The sequence below is a fragment of the Eucalyptus grandis genome, chromosome 5, assembly GCF_016545825.1.
Source record: "Eucalyptus grandis isolate ANBG69807.140 chromosome 5, ASM1654582v1, whole genome shotgun sequence".
NCBI classification, from domain to species: Eukaryota; Viridiplantae; Streptophyta; class Magnoliopsida; order Myrtales; family Myrtaceae; genus Eucalyptus; species Eucalyptus grandis.
Genome location: NC_052616.1, coordinates 23972868 through 23994742, shown reverse-complemented (window position 1 = coordinate 23994742; position 21875 = coordinate 23972868). Strand labels below are relative to the sequence as shown.

General features: G+C 38.7%; 1 protein-coding gene and 2 long non-coding RNA genes across 3 annotated transcripts; all 3 read right to left on the bottom strand.

Annotated features, from left to right (window-relative positions):
- Positions 1-5061: 5061 nt before the first annotated feature.
- On the bottom strand, positions 5062-6749 carry LOC104444555. Its single transcript, XR_005550744.1, has 4 exons — positions 6507-6749; positions 5979-6093; positions 5752-5857; positions 5062-5553 (listed from the first exon to the last, which is right to left on the bottom strand). It is a non-coding gene; the product is annotated as an uncharacterized LOC104444555 (long non-coding RNA).
- Positions 6750-7248: 499 nt separating this feature from the next.
- Positions 7249-9994, bottom strand: LOC120293756 (disease resistance protein RUN1-like). Its single transcript, XM_039313490.1, has 2 exons — positions 9358-9994; positions 7249-8216 (listed from the first exon to the last, which is right to left on the bottom strand). The coding sequence occupies exons 1-2, from the start codon at positions 9992-9994 to the stop codon at positions 7249-7251; spliced, it is 1605 nt and encodes a 534-aa protein (XP_039169424.1).
- A 6283-nt stretch (positions 9995-16277) lies between these two features.
- LOC120293345 lies at positions 16278-17958 on the bottom strand. Its single transcript, XR_005551099.1, has 3 exons — positions 17721-17958; positions 16752-17633; positions 16278-16664 (listed from the first exon to the last, which is right to left on the bottom strand). It is a non-coding gene; the product is annotated as an uncharacterized LOC120293345 (long non-coding RNA).
- Between the last annotated feature and the right edge of the window lie 3917 nt (positions 17959-21875).

Here is a 21875-nt window from a genome sequence, read left to right as displayed (position 1 = left end):
TGTAGTTCTTTTCACCAATTTTGGTCGGAAGGACTATGTTGATAAATCATTAAAAAAAAATTGCATTAAATTAATAAAGTGAAAATATTCAAGTTTTTTCAATAATTCTCTTTTCTGAATTCTCTAGCGCATATCACTTTAAATTGATTACATACAGTAATTGACAAAGCTTATTGCGAAGGATGGGAGGGTAAAAGGTTCTCAACTCAAAACAATTTTAGTTTTGGATTGAAGGCTTGTTCATATATTCTAATAATTTATAAAATCAATATGCTTTTTTTTTTTTTTTTATAGTAGATGACATACTAAAGACGTTTTAGCAGAAAATTCAAAGTCAGATTAACCATTTATTATCTAATAATAATTTTAATTCATCTCTATTTACCAATTCAAATCCCTCCATGCCATGGTAAATCTATCCGAAGTCAAGTGATTAATTAAAGAAACCTTAAAATTACATGGTGAATACGCTTGGAGGAATCCCTTGTTAATGATTTGAATAATATTATGACCTTAAATCTAGATTTCGTCATGGCAATCTACTACAGACATTTCAACTTCCAATACGTTAACATTTTTTGTAAATCAATAATCAACGCTTCAAAAATGCTACATATCGTTGAATGACATTGATAAACACAAATTAAAATCAAAACTTTTCTTCATAAAGTATTATGCATATATATATATATATATATAGAGTGTCGCCACTGGATCCAATTGCATAAAAAAACATTAGTCAAAAAATCAATAGAGCACTTAAATTATTTTCCAATAAAAATGAAAATCGCAAATCTGGAGTACCAACCGTCGACCACCTGCCGTTTAACCGTCTTTCAAATTCCACCGCCATTTTCTCACTATAAAAGCACTCCTTGCCCGACTTTATTCACATCCCTCTCTCACTCCATCTCAATCGATCGCTCTCTTCTCCCCCAACACTTTCTCACGCGCTCGTCTCGCTCTTTCGGTCCTCTCTCGCCGTCATCCCGAAGCAAGACTCCCCCCCTAAGTCTTGACTCACTCGTTTCAGATTGGTGTTGGAATTGGTGTGGCTTTATCCTTCTCCTTGTAATTCTCTCGGACTCCGGTAACGTTCTGATCCCTTCCGAGTGCTTCATGAAGATTTTCTTTTTCTGGGTATTCATCGTCAATTCCTTGGCTGTTGTTGATCGGGGCCAAAAGAATCGAGTTCCTGTTCGTGTTTATTGTCGTCATCTGATAACCAGGCCAAGATCATGACGTGGCCATGCTTTATGAAGTCAGCCGTTTCCTTTTGTATCATATTTTCTGTCTTGTTCAGTGAACTCCGAAATATTGTGTGGACATGGCATTACTCACTGAATATCTCTTGTTGTTATCTTCTCGATCCAGACTTTGTTCAAGTGAACATCCTTTATGGAGATTCTTGGCAATGCTACTTTCTTGATTCTGGTGAGGAAACATCGTGATGCTTGTCTTTTTCCTTCACCTGCTCAAATTTTCGTCTCCTTTCGCCTCAAGTAAATTTTTGCATGTTAATCTGATTCTCATAGGAAAAATCGGAAAGTTTGTGGAATGGTATATTTACCTGTTGATGACTGCATCAAGAGAGCCTTATTGTATGTTCTTGCTGCTGGGCATGCATTGACAATGCCATTAAAAATGCATAAGGCCTTAACCTTTCTCTTCGTAATTCTCTTCCACTCCAATAATTTTGAAATCCCTACCAATAGCTTTGTAATTTTTAATTTTCTTTTATGGGTATTAATCGTCAATTCAACGGCTGTTGATAATTGGGGGCATAAGAACCAAGTTCCGCTATGTGTTCATCATCGTCATCTAGCAATGAGCACAAGATCATGACAAGGCCATGTTTCATGTAATCATCTGTTTCCTTTTGTGTATTTTCAATCTAGTTCAATGAACTCTGAGATATTGTGTGAACATGGCATTTTGCTTATGTAATCATCTGTATCTTTTGTATTGTATTTTCAATCTTACTCATTAAACTCTGAGATATTGTATGAAGATGGAACTTTTTACTGAATATTTCTTGTTCGTATCTTTTCGGTCCAGACATTGTTCAAGTGAACATCTCTTATTAGAGATTCTTGGCAATGCACTTTCTTGATGCTAGGTGAGGAAACATTGAGATGCTTTTCTTTTCCTTCATCTGCTTAAATTTTCATCATTTTTTGCCTCAAGTAAGTTTTCACGTGTTGATCTGATTCTTATGGGCGGAATCGATAAGTTTCTGAAAGTGGTCAACGTTCTATATCAAGAGGGCCCCAATGTTCTTGCTGCTGGGCAAGCATTGATGATTCTGTTAAAAAGTTGCAAGGCCTTAACCTTCTACTCCTAATTCTCTTTGACTCTAGTAATGTTGAAATCCCTACCAACCGCTTCATTAGTTTTTTTTTTCTTGGATGGCTGTTGATAACTGGGGCCAAAAGAATCAAGTTCCGATTCGTTTTTATCATCGTCATCTGGCAACAAGCACAAGATCATTGATAAGGCCATGCTTTCTGTAATCATCTTTTTCCCTTAGTATTGTATTTTCAGTCTTTTTAAATGAACTGTCAAATATTTTGTGAACATGACATTTTTCACAAAATATTTCTTGTTCGTTTCTTTTCAGTTCAGACTTTGTTCAAACGATCTTTCATGGGAGAATCTTGGCAATGCCACTTTCTTGAACACTGTGATACTTTTCTTTTCCTTGAACTTCTCAAATTTCCATCCCCTTTCGCCTCAAGTCAGTTTTTGCGTGTTCATCTGATTCCTGTAGGTAGAATCAGAAAGTTTGTGGAAGTGGTCAACAGTTTTTGTTGATGACTGTATCAAGGGCCTTATTCTATGTTCTTGCAGCTGGGATTCACTGACTATGCTGTTAAAATTGTCTTCCGTGACATCACAGATGTAAGCAAATGATACGCCTCATTCTCAGTAATTCTCGTACTCTCGTAGGAGAATTCTTTTCTTTTCTTTTTCTTTTTTGGATCGGAGGGAGAACTTATTTTAACTGCTGGATTCCCTTGCTCATTATCGATTTCTCCAAATTTCAGCATACTAGGCTTGGGATATGTGCAAATGGAGCGATTCCAGAACAGTAACTACTGGAGGAAGATCGGCAGTTATAAATCATAGAAGTGTTTCATCTCCTCGTGCCTTTTGAGTCAAGACTTGCTTGGTGAAATATCCCAGAATCAAGTCCAGTGCTCTCTGCAAGTAGAATCTTCTTTTACGTCCTCTTCTTTATGGAGGACCATTATTACGTCTTGCATATTGCACCAGAACTTGTTGACTTGCTCATAAAAATGAAATAATTTGTCAAAGCTGCCCGCATCAGCATGTAGATAAATGTTTGGAGTGAACCCTGGTGTTGGGATTCCCGATCAGTAGTTGTCAAATCATGTGGGCAAGCACATTGCTGTTTCAGACTGCTTATAGGATCAAACAAGCGTTATTCGAAATTATAGTGTGACTTCTACCAGAAGTCGGGGTAGCTTGATCTATTTCTACGTATGATGCTTTTCAAGGTGTTTCCATTCCTGAAGACATAGTAAGCCACTAAACCACATACACAGCTGGTCTGGTACCTGGTGCCCGACTCATTCAAAATATATGACAGCTACACAAGCAGCCAAGAGGTGGTTCAAGATAGTAAGTCTGTTGTGAAGGACTGAGGAAGAAGTGAAACAACTTGAGCTGAAGTAAATCATGGATTTATGAAGGAGATCAGATCAAGTCATGACTGGAAGGCTTGTCATTTTGGAGTTGTCTCTGGACCTAACAAACGGAGCATGTCCCTCAGGCCAATTGACTGACCCTCTTTCAAGTGAACTGATTTTGAAGCTTCAATAGCAAGCTTTTGTTTAGTTTATTTCTGAACATAGTGAGGTCTATCTTGAGTATGTTTAAGTGGGCAGAACACTTGTATTCCGTTGGAGATTGCTGAAACATCTGTGAAAATGGCTTGCTATTGTCTATTGAAAGACAATTACCTGTACGGGTTATGAATTCAAGATGTACTGGAGTATCTGCCTCCTCATCAACCAAACTGTAAAATTTGTTTGAGATAATAGTGGATTTAAACTCCCGGCAAGTCTCGGGAAGTGGACGTAGGCACCGAGTTTGGGCCAAACCACTATAAATCTATTGAGCAAATTCTCTATCCCTTACTCCTATAATTTGATTTACTTCACTCATTTATGTACTTGTGCTCAGACTTGCATATCATTTCAGCATATTTACTTTAGTGTTTCCTTGTATAGTTTGGGAGAGAAGTCCTGAGTTTTTGCTAGAAGGAAAATACTGATGTCGACTTAGCTATTCAATAATTTAATTGCTTCTTGTTTTCTTTGCACCATTATTAAACAAGCCGGTAGCTTGTCTCCCACTTTTAACATCTAAGAGCAGACGTTTCAATAGAATTCTGAGAACAGAGGATGCCTGCTCTTTTTCAAATAGGTGGTAAACATAGGAAAAACTCCAAATCAAGTAACTTGGGAGATGCTCTAAGGATTTCTTCTTCTGATCCTGCTTTTTTCCTTTATACATAAGTTATCGTAGTTTGTTCAACATATTTTTGTCATACTAATCCGGCTTTGTGCTTCTGGATCGATTCATCTTTATTTTACTTTGCCACATAGATTCCCTGTGGACCAAGAAGATCTTTCTCCTTCCGAGATGATCAATTGATAATAGTCGCTTTAGCCAAGGAAGATATACTTCTGTCTGTACAATAAGGGCGTGAGAGAATAAGAAATGCAACCCAACGGTTCTGGGATTCTGCTTGTGCCACGCCTCATAAGGAGCTCTACGGCTGCTTTGGGGTGATGAAATCTACAGCGAAGATACACTAATGAACTTCTATTTTTATTAATACCCTGCTTCTGTCATGCTTGTGAATTCCTGCCATGATCAACTTCTGTTTTCTTCATTTCTGCATCAGACTACATGCCTAGTTTTTCCTCCGACGGATGTGGTAGTCCAATCTTAAACACAGGAGACTTCCTTCAAAATAAAAGAACGAGCTCATTCAATGCTAAAAATGGGATCAGGACGATAGAACCTAAATGTAATTAATCCAAGCACAGTTTCATCCCTCTTCTAATTTCTATTATCGGCATGAATCCAGTTATAAAAATGATGACATTAATAAGCCGGCTGAACAAACTTATATAACGATCTTTGTACAGAGGAAAATCACAATGCAGACACCAGCAAGACCTTCACCCAATACCAGCACGGCCAAATAGCAAATAGCAGACCAACGATCTCACATGATTTTCAACTCAGAGAGTCCTCTACCTAATTCATCCTAATCAAAGTCCAGCGCCTGTGAATACTAGTTGCTTGAAAATTTTGCCAAAAACTGCCGACCCTCCTAGAGTTTGTCTTGTTCAAACATTCTGAGCACAGCAGTGACGAACTTGCACGTTAGCAAGAAAGATGATCTCCTTGCCATCAATGACAGATTTGCGGAATGAATTCATTGGACTATCAGGATCTCCATCTGCCAGTATTTGGCTCAGACAGGTAGGGAAAAAGTCTGCGGACGAACCATACCTTTTCACAACAAAAAACCGAATGGTCAGAGGAGAGGGTAAAAAAGTCCATTTTATGTTTATCCCGTGAAAGCAGCTAAAGCAAATGTAGTTTTGAGCTCTTTACGATTTACTTAACAAACATGGACAGGAATGTAGTTTTGAGCTCCTTAAGATTATCTTATCCAATCAGCAAAACAAGAGAAATCTCGATGCTCACAATTTCAACTTCACTGCAAGGTCAAAGGTTTCTTCGATTTAACTGCCATGCAAATTGATCAGCAGCCATTACAGCACCCGATGCCGCTCCAATGGAACCATCATACCTGTCACAGATGAGGGAAATGCATGCTGAAGCATTATCTGCAATATCTGATTGCTTAAAACTGCATACTATGCTTTCACTATAGTCCTAAACCAATTCTATCCATCAACATCTATGCTCACAGTGCCACCAAGATGAAAGCCGTCGTCTGCATGACAAAAGCCCCTTCACCAGCAGAATTTGATGCGCTGATGCATCTTGCGCAGAACCAATTCTCATGGATTGACGTAACAAGGTCTGCCATCAAAATCACATACACCACACATTAACCAATATATGTACAGCAAGCCACATCAAAGTGAACGTCAAAGTCTAGCTTGTGCATTTGATGCTTACAAGAAAATGCGAAATTTGGATTAAAAAGATAACTGCAATCTTTTATCTGTTTTCTTCCTCCTTCAAAGTGAGATATTTTGGGGTGTGGATTGGGGGGGAGGGGCAAGAACAATGACTTCTAAAATACTGTAACTTTTAAAATCATATTATGATGAATGAGCTTCTCTATTCTAGCTTCAAAGGAACTCATGGCCCAACCCTTTAAAAGCCTAAAAATGTAATTACACTCCCTTAAAATAAAAGAACCAGAGGTACAACGCTTGAAGTTTAGAAATGATAGGTGAGAAAGAGATGACAGAAAGAGATGTACGTACATTGGCTGCGACCAGCGAGGGGCTGGATCGTCACGGGACGGGACGGCGACGTCCATGGGCGCAGGCGACGACAGAAGCAACGGGAGGAGTCCTCTGATGAGCTTGCTCCTCCCCATCTTCTCTCGCAGAAGGCCTATTTATTTGGTGGAGGAGGCCGGCCGACGGAGGCTTCGGTCGCCGGTCCTTGGCTCGCCGACCGTCCTCCCCGGTTTGAATCGGCGCCCCATCAGTCATTACTTCCGCCTGCTCTGCTCTTTCTTTTCCGCAGCACGCTGTCCGTGTTGCACCATGCCCAGACCCCGTCGGGCCCCCATATTTTAAATGTTTCTACACAATTACCTGAAAATAGGGTAAAATAAAGGGAAAATAAAATAAAAATAAATCTTAGTAGAAGCAAATAATATTAATGCTTAGGTAATACGAAAATCATTTTTGTTAGGCCAAATTGATCCCTAATTTTCTATGCAACAAATATCTAAATATTTAATCAAAATTTAAATGTCAACATATATTAATAAATTCTCCTTCATTTTGTTAGTAAGCAAGATACATTTATTTTTCTGTAGCGAAATTCACATTACAAAGCCAGGGAGACCACACTTATTAAGGACCTTAATATATATATATATATATATATATATATATATATATATATATATATATATAATCCGAAATATTCAAAAGATGAACGTGAACATTACTGGAAAAAAAAAGAAGAAAAAAGATTGTTTGTAAATTGCAATCAACTCCGTTCCCTTTTACCTTGATGTGGAACTTTCAGATTCTTCAATCTTGATAGATCAGGCCACTTTTGCACTTTAGGACACCATTCAATCTCAAGTGTCTCCAATGATTCTGGACAATCTAGAACCTCTACCAACTCAAAACAACACGACACATGAATTACCTTAAGCTTCTTCAAGCTAGTTAGATCAGGCAACTTTGCCAATGATAAATAATGGAGCTTTAATGTTCTCAGATTCTCCAAGCCTTCAAGGCCTTCAATCTCTGTTAGCTTCCAACAATAACTAATTTCCAAAACTGATAACGCTTTTAGATTGGAAAAACCATTTGTCGCTTTTATTCTATTGCAACTCTTGATATCTAAGTATGACAAATTTGTCAGAAGCCTTGGCAGGCATTGCAAATTGGGGCATTGGATATGGAGTTCCTTCAGCTTAAAAAGGAGAACAAGATCAAAAGATAAGGTGCCAATATCACGACAATACAAGTCCAAGACCTCAAGCATGCGTAATCTTCCAATCCCCCAAGAACTTGGATCTACTTCAAGTTTTGTAGGATGCTCGAAACCTACATGCAACTTCAAATTTCTCAAATTTAATAGGTTTGAGAGGTCTGACATTCTCTTCATTGAGTATAAATCAATGGTTAGAGTGATCAGACTTTCTGGAAGCTGAGGCATCGTTGGAATTTCACAGTGTGCTAACACCAATTTTCTCAAAATTGGTAGTTTCCCTATATCACTGAGAATCTCTGTCAATTCTTCCCCTACCTCTAGCTGTTCGAGCTTCTCCAACATTCCAATGTCGCCAGGTAGTATTCTTATGGGGCAATTGCATAGCTTTAGCATTTTCAATTTCTTCATATACCCAATTGAATTTGCTAACTCCCTATTACCAGTGTTTGATAGATCTAACTCAATCAGTGAGTTGAAATGGTTATCCACTAATGAGAGCTTCACCGCTGATGCTAAGCAACCAAAGAAACTGAATTTATTCAATGATCTACATTTGGCCAAGCTGAGAATTTTCAGATTCTTTATCCTTCTCCATTCAGGGATCTCTTTTATAGATGTATAGTCAAGAAGAAGTTCCATCAAAGATTCCAAAGGTGCCCCTATCTCGTTTGGTAGCTTTTGAAGACTTCGACAATCCTTCAAGTTTATGAAGACTAAGTTCTTAAGGTGACCAATGGATGAATCAATTTCAACCAAATCCTCACATCCTTCGAGAATCGAATTGCTCTAATTTCTTATGAGGAGAAATCTAGAGTTTCAATAAGATTGCATCTAGACAGATTTAGGACCTTCAAATTCTTTGCCAATTGAAAAGAGAACATATTGCTCTTTAGATTAAATTAAGACAACCTACCACAAAAGAACACGCATTTACTTTATGTGAAAAATTGTACCTTGATGTGGCTCCAGCCATGCCATGTTGCCTCGATTATACTTCTTGAGAAATCAAGGATTACAAGCTTTCTCATGGAAATATGAGACAATTTGATAAGATTAGGGATGTTATTCCATGATAACCATCTCAATTCCGGAAGGATAAATCTCAACTATGGAAGGATAAGTGGGCCTAGGTTACGATAAAATTCTACGTCTTCAAGAAAATTTGACCTCCAAATATTTTTTATACGACCATCCGTAGACCATAGTGAGATTGGACCTCCGAACTTAGAGTCCATTCGAAGGAACCTTAGATTCGAAAGACTTTCTAAGAATTCTTTCATCAAGGAGTATCTAGATAGTTCAAAAAACTCAAAGACATAATGCTTCAATGCTTCCAATTCCTTGGAAACCACCTCCACTCTGCCAAAATAAAAACATAAAACGGAAGTTAGAAAAAACCATGATTTACTGTGGTGATATCATTCAAGGGAAAACAATTAAATCTTCTCCTAACATTGAAAACGATTGAAAAACCACATTGGTAAGTGTTATGGAATAATAAATCAACGCTATAGGAACAAAAACCAAATAGAATATGTTGATGACCAATCTTCTTTTAAAGGAATGAAGCTATATGATTTACCTGCACTTTTTCTAACACATCCAATGCTTGTTCATGAGTCCACACCCATTGCTAGTTCTCTGGTTTCTTACCACTTCCTTCTTCTATAAAAGTTCTTCCAATATCTCTTAACCAATCATGCATCCACAGTTGGTTATCGTCTCTGATCTTTATCAAAGATCTTTGCTGGAGGATTCCAAGAGATTGATGAGGAAGAAACTTACAACTTTCCCACAAGTGAATCACAATTCTTTTACCATACCCAATGGAAAAACAAGCAACATCAAGAAATATTTTTCTTTGGTTTTCATTTAAGGCCTCAATGTTGATCATTAACTTCTTTCTAACATTCTCTTGAGGAGATTCTTCTAGCTCCTTTAATGTGGCATCCCACTCCTCTTCGCTTTTTCCAGATAAAAGAGAACCTATTACCTCAAGAGCTAAAGGAAGACCGTTACACATATCTACTACCCTTTCAGAGTGAGATATGAATTGCCCTAAGGGATAATCTCTTCTAAATGCATGCTTGCTAAAAAGTGTAAGAGAATGATCGAAATCCATGCTAGTAAGTTTGTAAGTCTCATCAACATTGAGAATTCCTCGATCTTTAGTTGTAATGACAATCTTGCTTCCCTTGCCAAACCACTCATGCTTCTGCATGAGCGCATCAAGTTGACTTGCATCATCAGTATCATCAAGTAGAAGAAGCACTTTCTTAGAACGTAACATTTCTTTTTATCTCATTTTTCCCTTCCATGACATTGTTGATAATAGACCATTTCTTTTTAAGGATGTCTGATAAGAGCTAATTCTGCAAGCGTGTAATCTCTGTTTTTCAAATGTCACAAATGAAGCAATAATTAACAAAATCATTAGAAAGTTGATTGTACACTATTTTGGCAAGAGTTGTCTTTCCCACGCCACCCATACCATGGAATCCAGCAATCTTTGTTTCACAGCTGTGTGCACCTATCATCCTCATGATTTCATCCACGTGATTGTCTACTTCGACAAAGCAATCAAATACTTCCAAGTAAGCAGTTTTCAACTCAGTCAAAACATCATTGATAACTTCTTTGACAAATTCACCTTTGCCTCTGATAGTATTGGAGGAAACATCGTCAAGACATGAGGTTTAGCTGAGCAAAATAATGCATCTGGAACAAATAGTTTGTATTCTATATAATTAAATACCTGTTTAGCATGCTCACGGAGATCCCATCCCTTTAGTTCTCCAACCTCTATAAGAGCAGCCTTCTAGGTGTTGATAGTCTCATCATCGAATCGCTCCTTGTTTAAATGAGAAATAATGGTGTTGCCGTAGTGCTCATTCTGGTATTTGACCTTGGATGGCATGACATTATAGAAAATGGGCATGATCTTTTGTCCCCTGTGTTCTTGCTCTCCACCATCTTGACCAACTCCCTAAGGCACCATGGACTATTAGCATATCCTTTAGAAAAGATTGGTATTGAGATCTTTGAGTGTTGAATAGCTTGGAGAAGCTGGCCATCGATCTCTTCCCTGGTACGAAGCTCTTCATCGTCCCTATATGCCTGAATTCCAGCATCAATCATGCTGACATAAAGGTAATCAACAAGTCCAAATGAGTATCTAGTCCTCTAAAGCTCAAAAATACTTCGTAATCATATCCTAATTATTTCTCCATTTCCTGATTATCAGAAGATGTGTTCCACATATTTATTTGTTCTTCGTACACTCTAGCCTTATAAGGTTTCACTTATTACAAAAGACAAAATAGTGGCAATTGCTGTCAAAGCGAAGTTCAACCACAAAGGTTGGTGCAAATTCTCAGTGCAACAATGATTTGAGATGCTGCCCGAAAATAATGACCACGTGTAGGTTGATGAGGCTAGCTTCTACTAGAATTAAATATGGAGATAAGTTTGAAGCCATTGTAACAACATATTGTGAGGCTAATTTCATCAAAAACTTGTTGCTAAAATAAAATAAATAAAGCACCTATCAAGGAAATAGTATTTTGGGTCTTTTGCTCAAGTCAAGAAATTTTTCCATGTCCAGCCAAGCCCACCTTCAATAATGCAGCATCTCCATGTTGAACTAACAATGATGCTAGTAATTAATTCATAAACAACACTTACTGATAGAAATTACTAGAAAATGAATAATTTACTTAATGCAATCACTACCTAATGGTTAAACAAAATCTTCTGTTGCTGCCAAAATGCGGAAAGTAAATATAACAAATTTCAAACATCGAACATACTCTCTCCGTTTGGAGCTCTCCTCTACCGTCTGTGTAGCTATGGCAACTCCCTTTCTCCCCTTTTCAAACCCTAACCACCCACCATAATTTAGTCTTCATTCCCAGAATATTCCTCCATGAATCTTCACTGTTCCATCTATTTTCCATATACCCAGCCACGATCTCTCCACTACTCAGTCATTTGACCCAGCACACTTCTCAACAAATATCCACTGTTCCATCCATTTTCCATAAACCCAGCAACGATCTCTCCATTATTCAGCCATTTAACCCAGAATACTCCTCAACGAATCTCCACTGTTCCCTCTATTTCCCATAAACGCAGCGGTAATCGCTTAAGGATGAGTGTGCGGAAGTGGGGTTCTGCTTTCCCAGCAACCCATCATTGATCGCTTGGGTATGAGAGTGCGGAAGTGGGTTCATCCAGAGAAATCTTCGATGGTGAGTCCTACATCTCGCAGACTGCTTGTGGATACGTGTCCTTCTTGAAGAATCTCCGACTGAGCGCCCTACATCTTGCATCCCTGCTGAATCTCTCCCCGCTCGAAAGGATAGAGCAAACCCTTGTAGCTGTACCCAACATGGCAGGAAAAGAAGAAGCAGTGGAACGGCTGGCCAATCTCTGCAATAAATTGGGTAAGTTGATGTATGAGAATGATATGACAGTCCTAGATGAGGAAATTTCAGAAGAAAAATACAAGAATGCAGGTTCTCACTTGTGGGGCAATTGTACAAGAACCCTAATGTAAACTTCCAAGCATTTACAACAGCAATGAAAAAGGCCTGGAGAATTGACAATGTGGAAGTTAAACCGTTAGAAAATGGGAAAATCAGCTTTACCTTTCGAAATGAAGGGGACAAAAACCGAGTTCTTGAGGGAGGTCCTTGGTCTTTCTCTAATCATTTACTGCTTTTGAGAACTTGGGAGCCGGATACCCCGCTACATTGCTATGAATTTAAAACCTGTGTATTTTGGATTAGAATCTTCGGCCTACCTTTGGAATGGAATTCGGAATGTATGATTAAGAAAATTGCAAGTTCATTGGGGAAAGTGCTGGAGGTAAAAACAGATGCTAGAGGCCCTATCTTTCAGAGAATTGGGAAAGCAAGAGTGGAGATGGATGTTGAGGCTGAATTAAGGGTGGGACAATTGATGAGTCATGGGGATAAGAAAATCTGGCTGGATTTTAAGTATGAACGATTGCCATTTTTCTGTTTCTCGTGTGGCAAAATAGGACATTATGCTAACTATTGTCCAGACATACCTTATGAGGAGGAAAAATTCACTACGGAGCTGGGAAGATGTTTTGGAGGCTGGCTGAAAGCAGAAGTGTCTGAGCATAGCCCATTCTGGAAGGTGTTCTACCATGAAGTGTCCTATGCATCAAATGTAGAAGAGGTTGTTCCTGAAACTCCTGAACAACAGAGACAAGCAGAAGGTATGGAAGTTGGTCAGCCTATTACTCCAATTATACATCAGAATCTGCAGCAGGGAGGATCTCATCACAACATCACAAACGAGGTGACTACGTACACCTCAGGGAAAATAATACTTATGCTTACCGGTCCAGAGAATGTACATAACACAGAAAATCAGCCAGTAACAGCCACTGACAGCAACAGAAAGAAAAACCTCTCCCAACACAAAACCCACTCATTCAAGAAACAAAGAAAAAGTAGCACGCAGATGACAACTACTCTGGTTCAACGAGTGCTGGATGAGACTCAAATGATGGAAACTCCTATTCAGATGACTGAAGAAGTGGTATCATGGGCTTTGGTGGCTAGCCCTAATAAGCCACCAAATGAAAAATGACTATATTAAGTTGGAACTGTCAAGGGTTGGGCACACCTTTGACAGTTCGAGAATTGAGAGCCATTACGGCTCAATTTAGGCCCTCGATGGTTTTTCTCATGGAAACAAAAAACAAGACTGATGTAGTGCAAAGAGTAAGAAGAAGACTTTAATTTCAGAACTGTGTAGTAGTTGATCCAGTGGGTACGGCAGGTGGTTTAGCTCTTATGTGGAATGATAGGCTCTTAGTGGAGATTGACTCGATGACGGAAAATTTTATCAACCTGAAATGTGAAGAGGAGGTCATGGGAAAAAAAATGAGAATCGCCTTCGTTCATGCGCCCTATACATACTCCAAGAGGTTACAACTTTGGGACAGATTGCGATATATAAGCTACACTAACACGCTGCCATGGGTGTGCATGGGAGACTTTAATGAAGTTCGTTTTTATTGGGAAAAAGTGGGGAAGAGGTTGGCTGAAAATTATAGAATGACTGCGTTTCGGGATTGCTTGGATGCATGCTCTCTAATGGACATTGATTGTAAGGGATGTGCCTTTACTTGGGCTAATAACAGGGAAGGGGAAGAATATGTGAAAGAGCGACTAGATCGGGTAGTGAGTACCATTGAATGGAGATTGATGTACCCTGAAGCTGAAGCTTGTGCTCTTCCAGCAGTAGGATCAGACCACAGCCCTATTATCCTGTCTCTCCAGTCACCTCAACCTAGAAGAAACAGAATATTCAGGTTTGAGGCTTTTTGGCTTAATAATGCTGAATGCAAGGAAGTGGTGCTAAAGTCATGGGAATGTACAAATCAACACCAGTCAAAATTAGAAGGTAAACTTCAGGAGGTACAAAAAGCACTAACTAAGTGGAGCAAACAGAAATTTGGGAATGCCAAGAAGAAAATCAGTCAATTAAAACAGGAACTAGAAGGCCTAACGAATCATGTTTCTGATGCTTTCAATAAACCACTCTTCAAACAGTTACAGAGTGAAATAGACGAGCTTGGAAGGCAAGAGGAGATGTATTGGGGGTTAAGATCGCGTATTAATTGGCTGAAATGGGGAGACCAGAATACTAAATACTTTCATGCAACAACCATACAAAGAAGACAGAAAAACAGAATTTCTATGTTACAAACCACAGAAAATACATGGCTGGTTGAGCAAGATCAGTTGAGAGAACATACTGTACAATTCTTCAGGGAGTTATATCAGTCCAACGGACCCCGGAATTTTTGCGCCAGTGATTGACCAAATACCAGCAAGAGTAACCGAAGCCATGAACAGACAACTACTTGCTGCAGTTACTATGGTTGAGGTCACAGAAGCTGCATTTCAGCTGGGAGCCACAAAAGCCCCCGGCCCAGATGGTTTTAATGGTCTATTTTATCATAATCATTGGGAAGAAATTAAATGGGACATATTCAAGGAGGTGGAGGACTTTTTGGCCACTGCATCTCTATCACCAGCACTAAACAAAACAAATATCTCCCTTATTCCGAAAGTCCCGCACCCGGAGAGATTGGACCAATATCGTCCAATTAGTTTATGCAATTTTGGATATAAAATTATCTCCAAAGTGTTGACAAATCGACTCAAACCCCTTCTAACAGAACTTATAGCACCAGAACGAGTGCCTTTGTGGGTGGGAGGCAAATTCAAGATAATATCTTCATTGTCCAGGAAGTATTGCATCAAATCAGAATTAGAAACAGAAAGAAGAAGTTTCAAGCAGTCCTGAAATTAGACATGAAGAAGGCATATGATCGCGTGGAGTGGGACTTTTTGGAGGCGTGCCTTCTAAAAACTGGCTTTGATGAGAAATGGGTGAAATTGGTGATGCAATGTGTTACTACGATCACATATAGTGTCAAATTTAATGGCGAACAACTACCATATTTTCAACCTTCAAGAGGACTCGGGCAAGGGGATCCCTTATCTCCATATCTTTTCATTATTGTAGCAAATGTTTTATCCTCCTTGATGAAGCAAGCTGAAGAGAATGGTACTATTAAAGGAATAAAGCTCAATCGAAATTGTCCTACACTGTCTCATTTAATGTTTGCTGATGATTCAATCTTCTTTCTACATGGTACCATACTAGAATGTCAGAACCTGGCTATGATTCTAAACCAGTATTGTCTAGCTGCTGGACAAGAGATTAATTTGAACAAATTGGGTATATTTTTCAGCAAGGGCTGTCCCCAATCATTGAAAGATAATATGGCCAGAGAACTGAGGGTTCCTATTATTGATAAAACCGGTAAATATCTGGGAATTCCCTCGGACTGGGGAGAGTCGAAAAAACAGATGTTTGCATGGATCCTCGGGAGAATTAGTAAAAAATTAGAAAGTTGGAAGGAGAAGCTGCTATCTAAAGCAGGGAAAGAAGTGTTGCTGAAAACAGTGATCCAAGCACTTCCTCAATATGCTATGTCAGTATTTAAGCTCCCAGTATCAATTTGTAAGGCCATTGAACAGAAAATTGCCTCTTTTTGGTGGAAAACTAATGAAAAGAAAGAAGGTATGCATTGGATGAGATGGGATATATTGAAAATCAGGAAAGATCGAGGTGGTATGGGTTTCAGAGATCTTCTCTCTTTTAACAGAGCAATGTTAGGAAAGCAGGCATGGAGATTGGCACAACAACCATCTTCTCTTTGGGGCAGTCTATTCAAGGGGTTATACTATCCCTACACGGATTTATGGCATGCAACAAGGGGAATAAGGCCTTCATGGGGATGGAGAAGCCTGGTCCTAGGGAGGGATTCTATAGCTCCCAAAATCATGTGGAAAGTGGGAGATGGAACAAAAATTAAGATCAGGGAGGATAAATGGCTGCATAGAGGTGTTATTGAGGGTCCAGTGCATGTTAATGAACCGTCTCTAGTGTCTGAAATTATAAACAAAGCGCAAGGGAGATGGGATGAACTAAAAATAGCAGCACACTTTGATGAAAAATTAGCTGAAGAAATTTTGACTATCCCCATCAAGCCACAAACAGAAACGAATCAAATTGTATGGACTGGCACGCAGGCAGGTAAATATACAGTGAAGAGTGCATATAACTACATCAAGGAGGCTAAAGCACAAGTTCAGGAGAATCAGCCAACAACTTCTTTCCAACCTCCCCCCTCACTTTGGAAAGACATATGGAATTTGCACACCCCGCCCAAGATAAAAATATTTATGTGGAATTTATGTAACAATGCTCTCCCCACAAAAGATAATCTGTTTGGAAGGAAAATATTACCTGACCCCATCTACCCATTATGTAATCTTGAGAGGGAAACGGTTGAACATCTATTTTTGTTGTGTCCATGGACAACACAGATTTGGCACAAAGAGCTGCACATTAAAATTTCACGTCAGGGTTTGACGAGGATAGAAGAATGGTTTTGTCAACTCAAACAGAAGACAATGAACCCTCCAAACCTGAATATGGTAGCTGTAACATTGTGGAATATGTGGAAGGCCAGAAATCAGGCAGTTTTTCGAGGTAGAAAACCAGAAGTGTCGGCTATTATTGACTCAGCACAAGCGCTCCTCAAAAGTTATCAAAGGTGGAATCAAAGGAAAGGTGAATCCCGAGATAGAGATGGAACCGAATTTGCACATGGAGGACCAAGCACAGCCATAAAAGAGAATAATGCAGCGATGAGACAGGGGAAGACTCAAATGCAGGAACAGCAAGTAAATGCTGGACTGCGAATCAGGGTACATGAGTTGAGAGATAACATGAGACCAAGATTGGGCGGAGAGATGAGTTCATGTAGGAGAGAGGTGTTGAGTACAGGAGGGGAAGATAGTAGAACACGGGGAAAAGAGAAGCAACCGTGGCCAAGTGCCTCTAATGCACAACTGAGTAGTGCAACCGAGAGTGAAACAGAGGAAGTAAGCATTAGTAGGCAGAATGGCGAGCACAGAGGAGCTGAAGAGCACGACCGGTTCCTTCACAGATCTGGGACTTGGCGAGCAGCATGCTGGAGGACCCACGAGAGGGTGGATCTGCAACTCGAGAAACAGAACTCTCCCAACTCAGCAATGAATTTTGTAGAATAATCAGTAACGCAGAGAGTGAGGTAGATAACGGACTGACCAGTGGGAGAAACGGAGGCCAGCAAACCCGAACCAGATCAGCGAACGTCGAGAGGAATAGCAGATCTGGAAGGAACGTACGTGCGATGGATGGAGAGCGGAGCACTAGGCTAAATGATGAGACGCAACGCACCCATCAAGCGCCGGAATTGGAGGGAAATGCTGGTGCAGGGGGCAGAGCACACGTAGCTCACCAGAAAACCCTTCAAATTGACAGATCTGCAACTCGCCCAACAAAACCCTCTCAGACATGGACTCCACCGCCAGAAGGAGTTTTGAAGATCAACATAGACGGAGCTTTCTTACCTGGTTCGCTGCAAAGTTCTGTAGCTTGCATCTGCCGTGATTCGGAGGGGAGGATGGTGGGCGGAGAGGCAAAGAAGATCAGAGCATCTTCCCCTTTGATGGCCGAAACCCTAGCACTTTTGGAAGCCCTTACTTTTTCCTATCCTAAAAGACACGAAGCACTTCACTTTGAGTCTGACAGTTCACAACTTGTTCAAGCCATGACCAGTTCAGAGCAGTTCAGTTGGGAAGTTCAACCTATTATCAGCAAATGCAAGGAAAAAATGCAGGCCTTTTCACATGTTCAAATAGCCCATTGCTCTAGAGAGGCCAATTGTGCTGCAGATTGGGTAGCCAAAGCCCATAGGAACAACTACTTATTTCTGAATTGGGTTTTATCACCTCCACAAACCTTATGGGACATTTTGTGTAATGACGCCCCTTTAATGGGCGCTTCATCTTATATTACGTAATGAAATGCGCTAAATTCAGACCAAAAAAAAAAAAAATATATATATATATATATATATATTTTATATATATATAACAAATTTCAAACAGACAGAAAGTAGATTATCTCCTTCGTGCATAGAATAGATAACTAATATTTTTTACCTCACGGGAAAAATATGTTAAATCGTCTAACGATACAGCTAGTTTCATCCAGCTTCTAATTAAAAAGTACCAATAAACATCAAAGAAATGTAAAATGAGGAGCAACTTGAATCGCCCGACTTATTTTAAGAAAACTAAACATGTAGAGGAGGAGGTGGAGTTCTCACTTCCACTCATCCACTTCAAAACAGAACATTGACTATAGAATGCACTTAGAGCTTACGGGGTTTCTGGTAGGGAATGAAGCGAGGGAGCTGAGCGATCGTCGTCCTCCTACACGCGGAAGCAAGAGAAGAAGCAACCCATCCCCTATGGAAATCGATCGTGGAGAATTCAGAAAGCTTCGAGGACTACGCCAAATCTACTCGGAAACCTTAACCTCAAATTGTTTTAGCAGGTACAAGGAAAAATCTTGTCTTTTCCCCCTTCACGAAGTGCCTTGAGTTGTAGTTGAAGCAAGGCTCACCTGGACATAGAAAAATGTCTTGGTTTTAGCAAAAGATCCATAATGCTATTCCCTCGAATAGGTGCTATCTTTTTATCTTATATGATTCAAGTGACTCACTAATGGAAATTAGCCTGTTCACAAACACATTCTCTTTGATGGCCACTTTTTAGACTATGTAGTAGGGAAAGTTAGATCCGTCTAAAATCTATTGGAAGGAAATTGAAAAGAATGCTCAAGTATAAGTCGCAGTTCATGAATTGCTTTTTCTGCGTTTTTGCCTTGATAGATTCATGTGGAAATTTTCGGGGGATATAATGAGGGTTGATCACATCTATGCAGAGTTCTCAATTCCCATTTAATGATTAGGTCAATTGTCTTTCGCATAGAGATGCTTGTCTCACGTGCAAAAGTACTCTGTCGCGGCTATTCTACAGTTATGGGCTTGCTGTTCCAGCGTACCAACTCAAGAAGTCTAGAGAAGGCAAACATAATTCGAAGAAGGATTCCACTTCTTCAATCTATCTTGAGTTGGCAGCACACTCAAAATACTAAACTGTGTTTTCATACGTTTGAAGTAAACCGGACCAGCTTATGCCTGGGCACTTTGGCAGGTGAAGATAGAACTTTACCCCCACATATAAATAGTAAATTTTCCGGTAGGAGAAGGTATCCAAACAATACTATGATACTGCTCAAAATATTATTGCAATCCACATGAAGCAGATCGAATAAGAAGTAGGTCCTCACACCTAGCAGTAGGCCAATTACATCACATACTTTTGCGGTACTAAGGACTACCCGGATAAAATCTATTACGAATATATTACATAATTCACAACTTCAAAAAAAAAAAAAAATGAATATATAGCATGTTCTCCTCATTAGATGTGGCAGATAGCTCATAAGAGCTATAACATCATTTTAAGTCCAGTGAATTATTTTCAGAACAGAACAAGTTCGTCTGAAGCAGAGGATTCAAAAGTGTTTAACAAAGTGTGACAATGGTCTGACCATGACCATTCATGCCCTATTTCTTCCAAGAAATGAGGTGAAAATCATTCAAGTCACTAGCAATTTAGGCCCTGTTTGATAACTTTCGGGGGTCCAACTATTTCTATTATTTTGTTTCTTGGAACAAAAAAAGAACAGAAATCCGTTTGGTAAAATTTTTGTTCTCAAGAACAAAATCTGTTTTTTTTTGTTCTCAAGAACAAAAATCTGTTTTTTTTTTTTGTTCTCAAGAACAATTATTTTTTTTTTTTTTTTGTTTTTGAGTAGATTTGGAACATAATTAAGAATTAGAAAAAAGTTACTTCTTGTTCTTGAGAATAATTCTTAGAATCAGTTCCTTTTTTCGTTTTGGGATAAGTATAATAGAAGTCTTAAAACTTGTCACAAAAATGCAATTGAGTCATAAAACTTGCAAAAGTGCAATCAAATCCTAAAACTTGTCAAATTGTTTCAATTGAGTCCTAAAGTTAACACCGTCAATTTTTTTAATGGAAAATGCTGACGTGGCATTTAAAATTAATTTTTATTTTCCATGTGGCTTTTTAATTTTTTTATTTAAATTAAATTTAAAAAATAAAAAGGAAAAGTTAAATTTATTTTAAAAAACAGTTAAAAAAAAAAAAATAGCCGACACTTCCTTCGCCGCTGCCCATTGCCGGAGGGGCCGGCAACCATGGCGGGCCCTCCGGCAATGGGCGGCGGCGGTGGTGGGGGAGGAGCATGCGTTTTGCCTCTTTTTTTTTAAATAAATAAAATTTAGCTTTTCTTTTTTAGTTTTTAAATCCAATTTTTTTAAATTGAATACAAAATAATTAAAAAAGCCATATGGAAAATAAAAATTTATTTTAAATGCCACGTCGGTGCCACGTCAGCATTTTACATTAAAAGGTTGACGGTGTTAACTTTATGACTCGATTGAAACAATTTCACAAGTTTTAGGATTTGATTGCACTTTTTGCAAGTTTTAGACTTAATTGCATTTTCGTGACAAGTTTTAGGACTTCTATTGCACTTATTCCTTTTTTTCTTTTCTCAACTTTTCTTCTCTTTTCTCTTTTTCTCTTTCCCTTTCTTCTTCTTCCTTTTGACCGGTCGCCGGCCCGGTGACGCCGAGCCATGGCGAGGCTTAGTCTCACCGCCGACGCGAGGCTCGGCCTCGCAGGGCCAGGGCGAGGCCGACCTCGCATGGCCTCGCCCAAATCTAGCGAGGTTGAGGCTCGCCTTAGCGATGCGAGGCTCCAGTGATCGGCTACAAAGAAGGAGGAAGAATAAGAGAAAAAGAAAAAGAAAAAAGAAAAACAAGAAAAAAATAATAAAAGTATTAAAAAAAAATTTAAAAAATAAAAAAAAATTTAAGAATCCTACCAAACGCATTTCTATCCTAGGAATATAAATTTTGAATAGTTACTAAGCGCGTTCTTTTGCTCAAAAATTGTTTCCGAGAACAGAAAAAATCATTTCGATAAAAAATTATTTCTGGTAACAAAATTGTTACCAAATGCGCTCTTACTCAAATTTGATAAAAAAAAAAGAAGGAAAAGATCAATGTAAGCACAAAAGAATTGTATCCCAATGAGAAAGTATAAATGTCCCAAGTCTTATATAAATAATAGGGATAAGTGCATTGGAAGTCTTAAAATTTGTCATGAAAATGCAATTAAGTCCTAAAACTTTTAAAAAGTGCAATTAAGTCCTAAAACTTTCAAAAAGTGCAATTACGTCCTAAAACTTTCAAAAAGTGCAATCAAGTCATAAAACTTATCAAAGTGGTTTAATCTAAGTCCTTCCATTGATTGCATTTTCTAAAAGTTTTAGGACTCGATTGTACTTTTGAGACAAGTTTTAGGACTTTATTGAACATTTTGAAAGTTTTAGGACATATTGAACTTTCGTAACAAGTTTTAGGACTTAATTGCACTTTTTTGAAAGTTTTAGGACTCAATTGCATTTTCATGATAAGTTTTAGGACTTTTGATGCACTTATCCCTAAATAATATTCATACTACAACACAGGAAGGAAGAGAAACCTAATTTGGAAAAGAAAGGGATGATCACTCTGAAATCATCATAAATACATGTAAAAATGTTCATCATAATTATAT

Bases quoted from the DNA above. Each gene is read 5' to 3' on its own strand.
- LOC120293756 (XM_039313490.1), bottom strand. From the start codon at position 9,994: ATGTTACGTTCTAAGAAAGTGCTTCTTCTACTTGATGATACTGATGAT. The intron at 8,217-9,357 runs GTAAGAAACCAG...TTGGTTGCTTAG, and splicing joins TTTTATAGAAGAAGGAAGTG to CATCAGCGGTGAAGCTCTCA.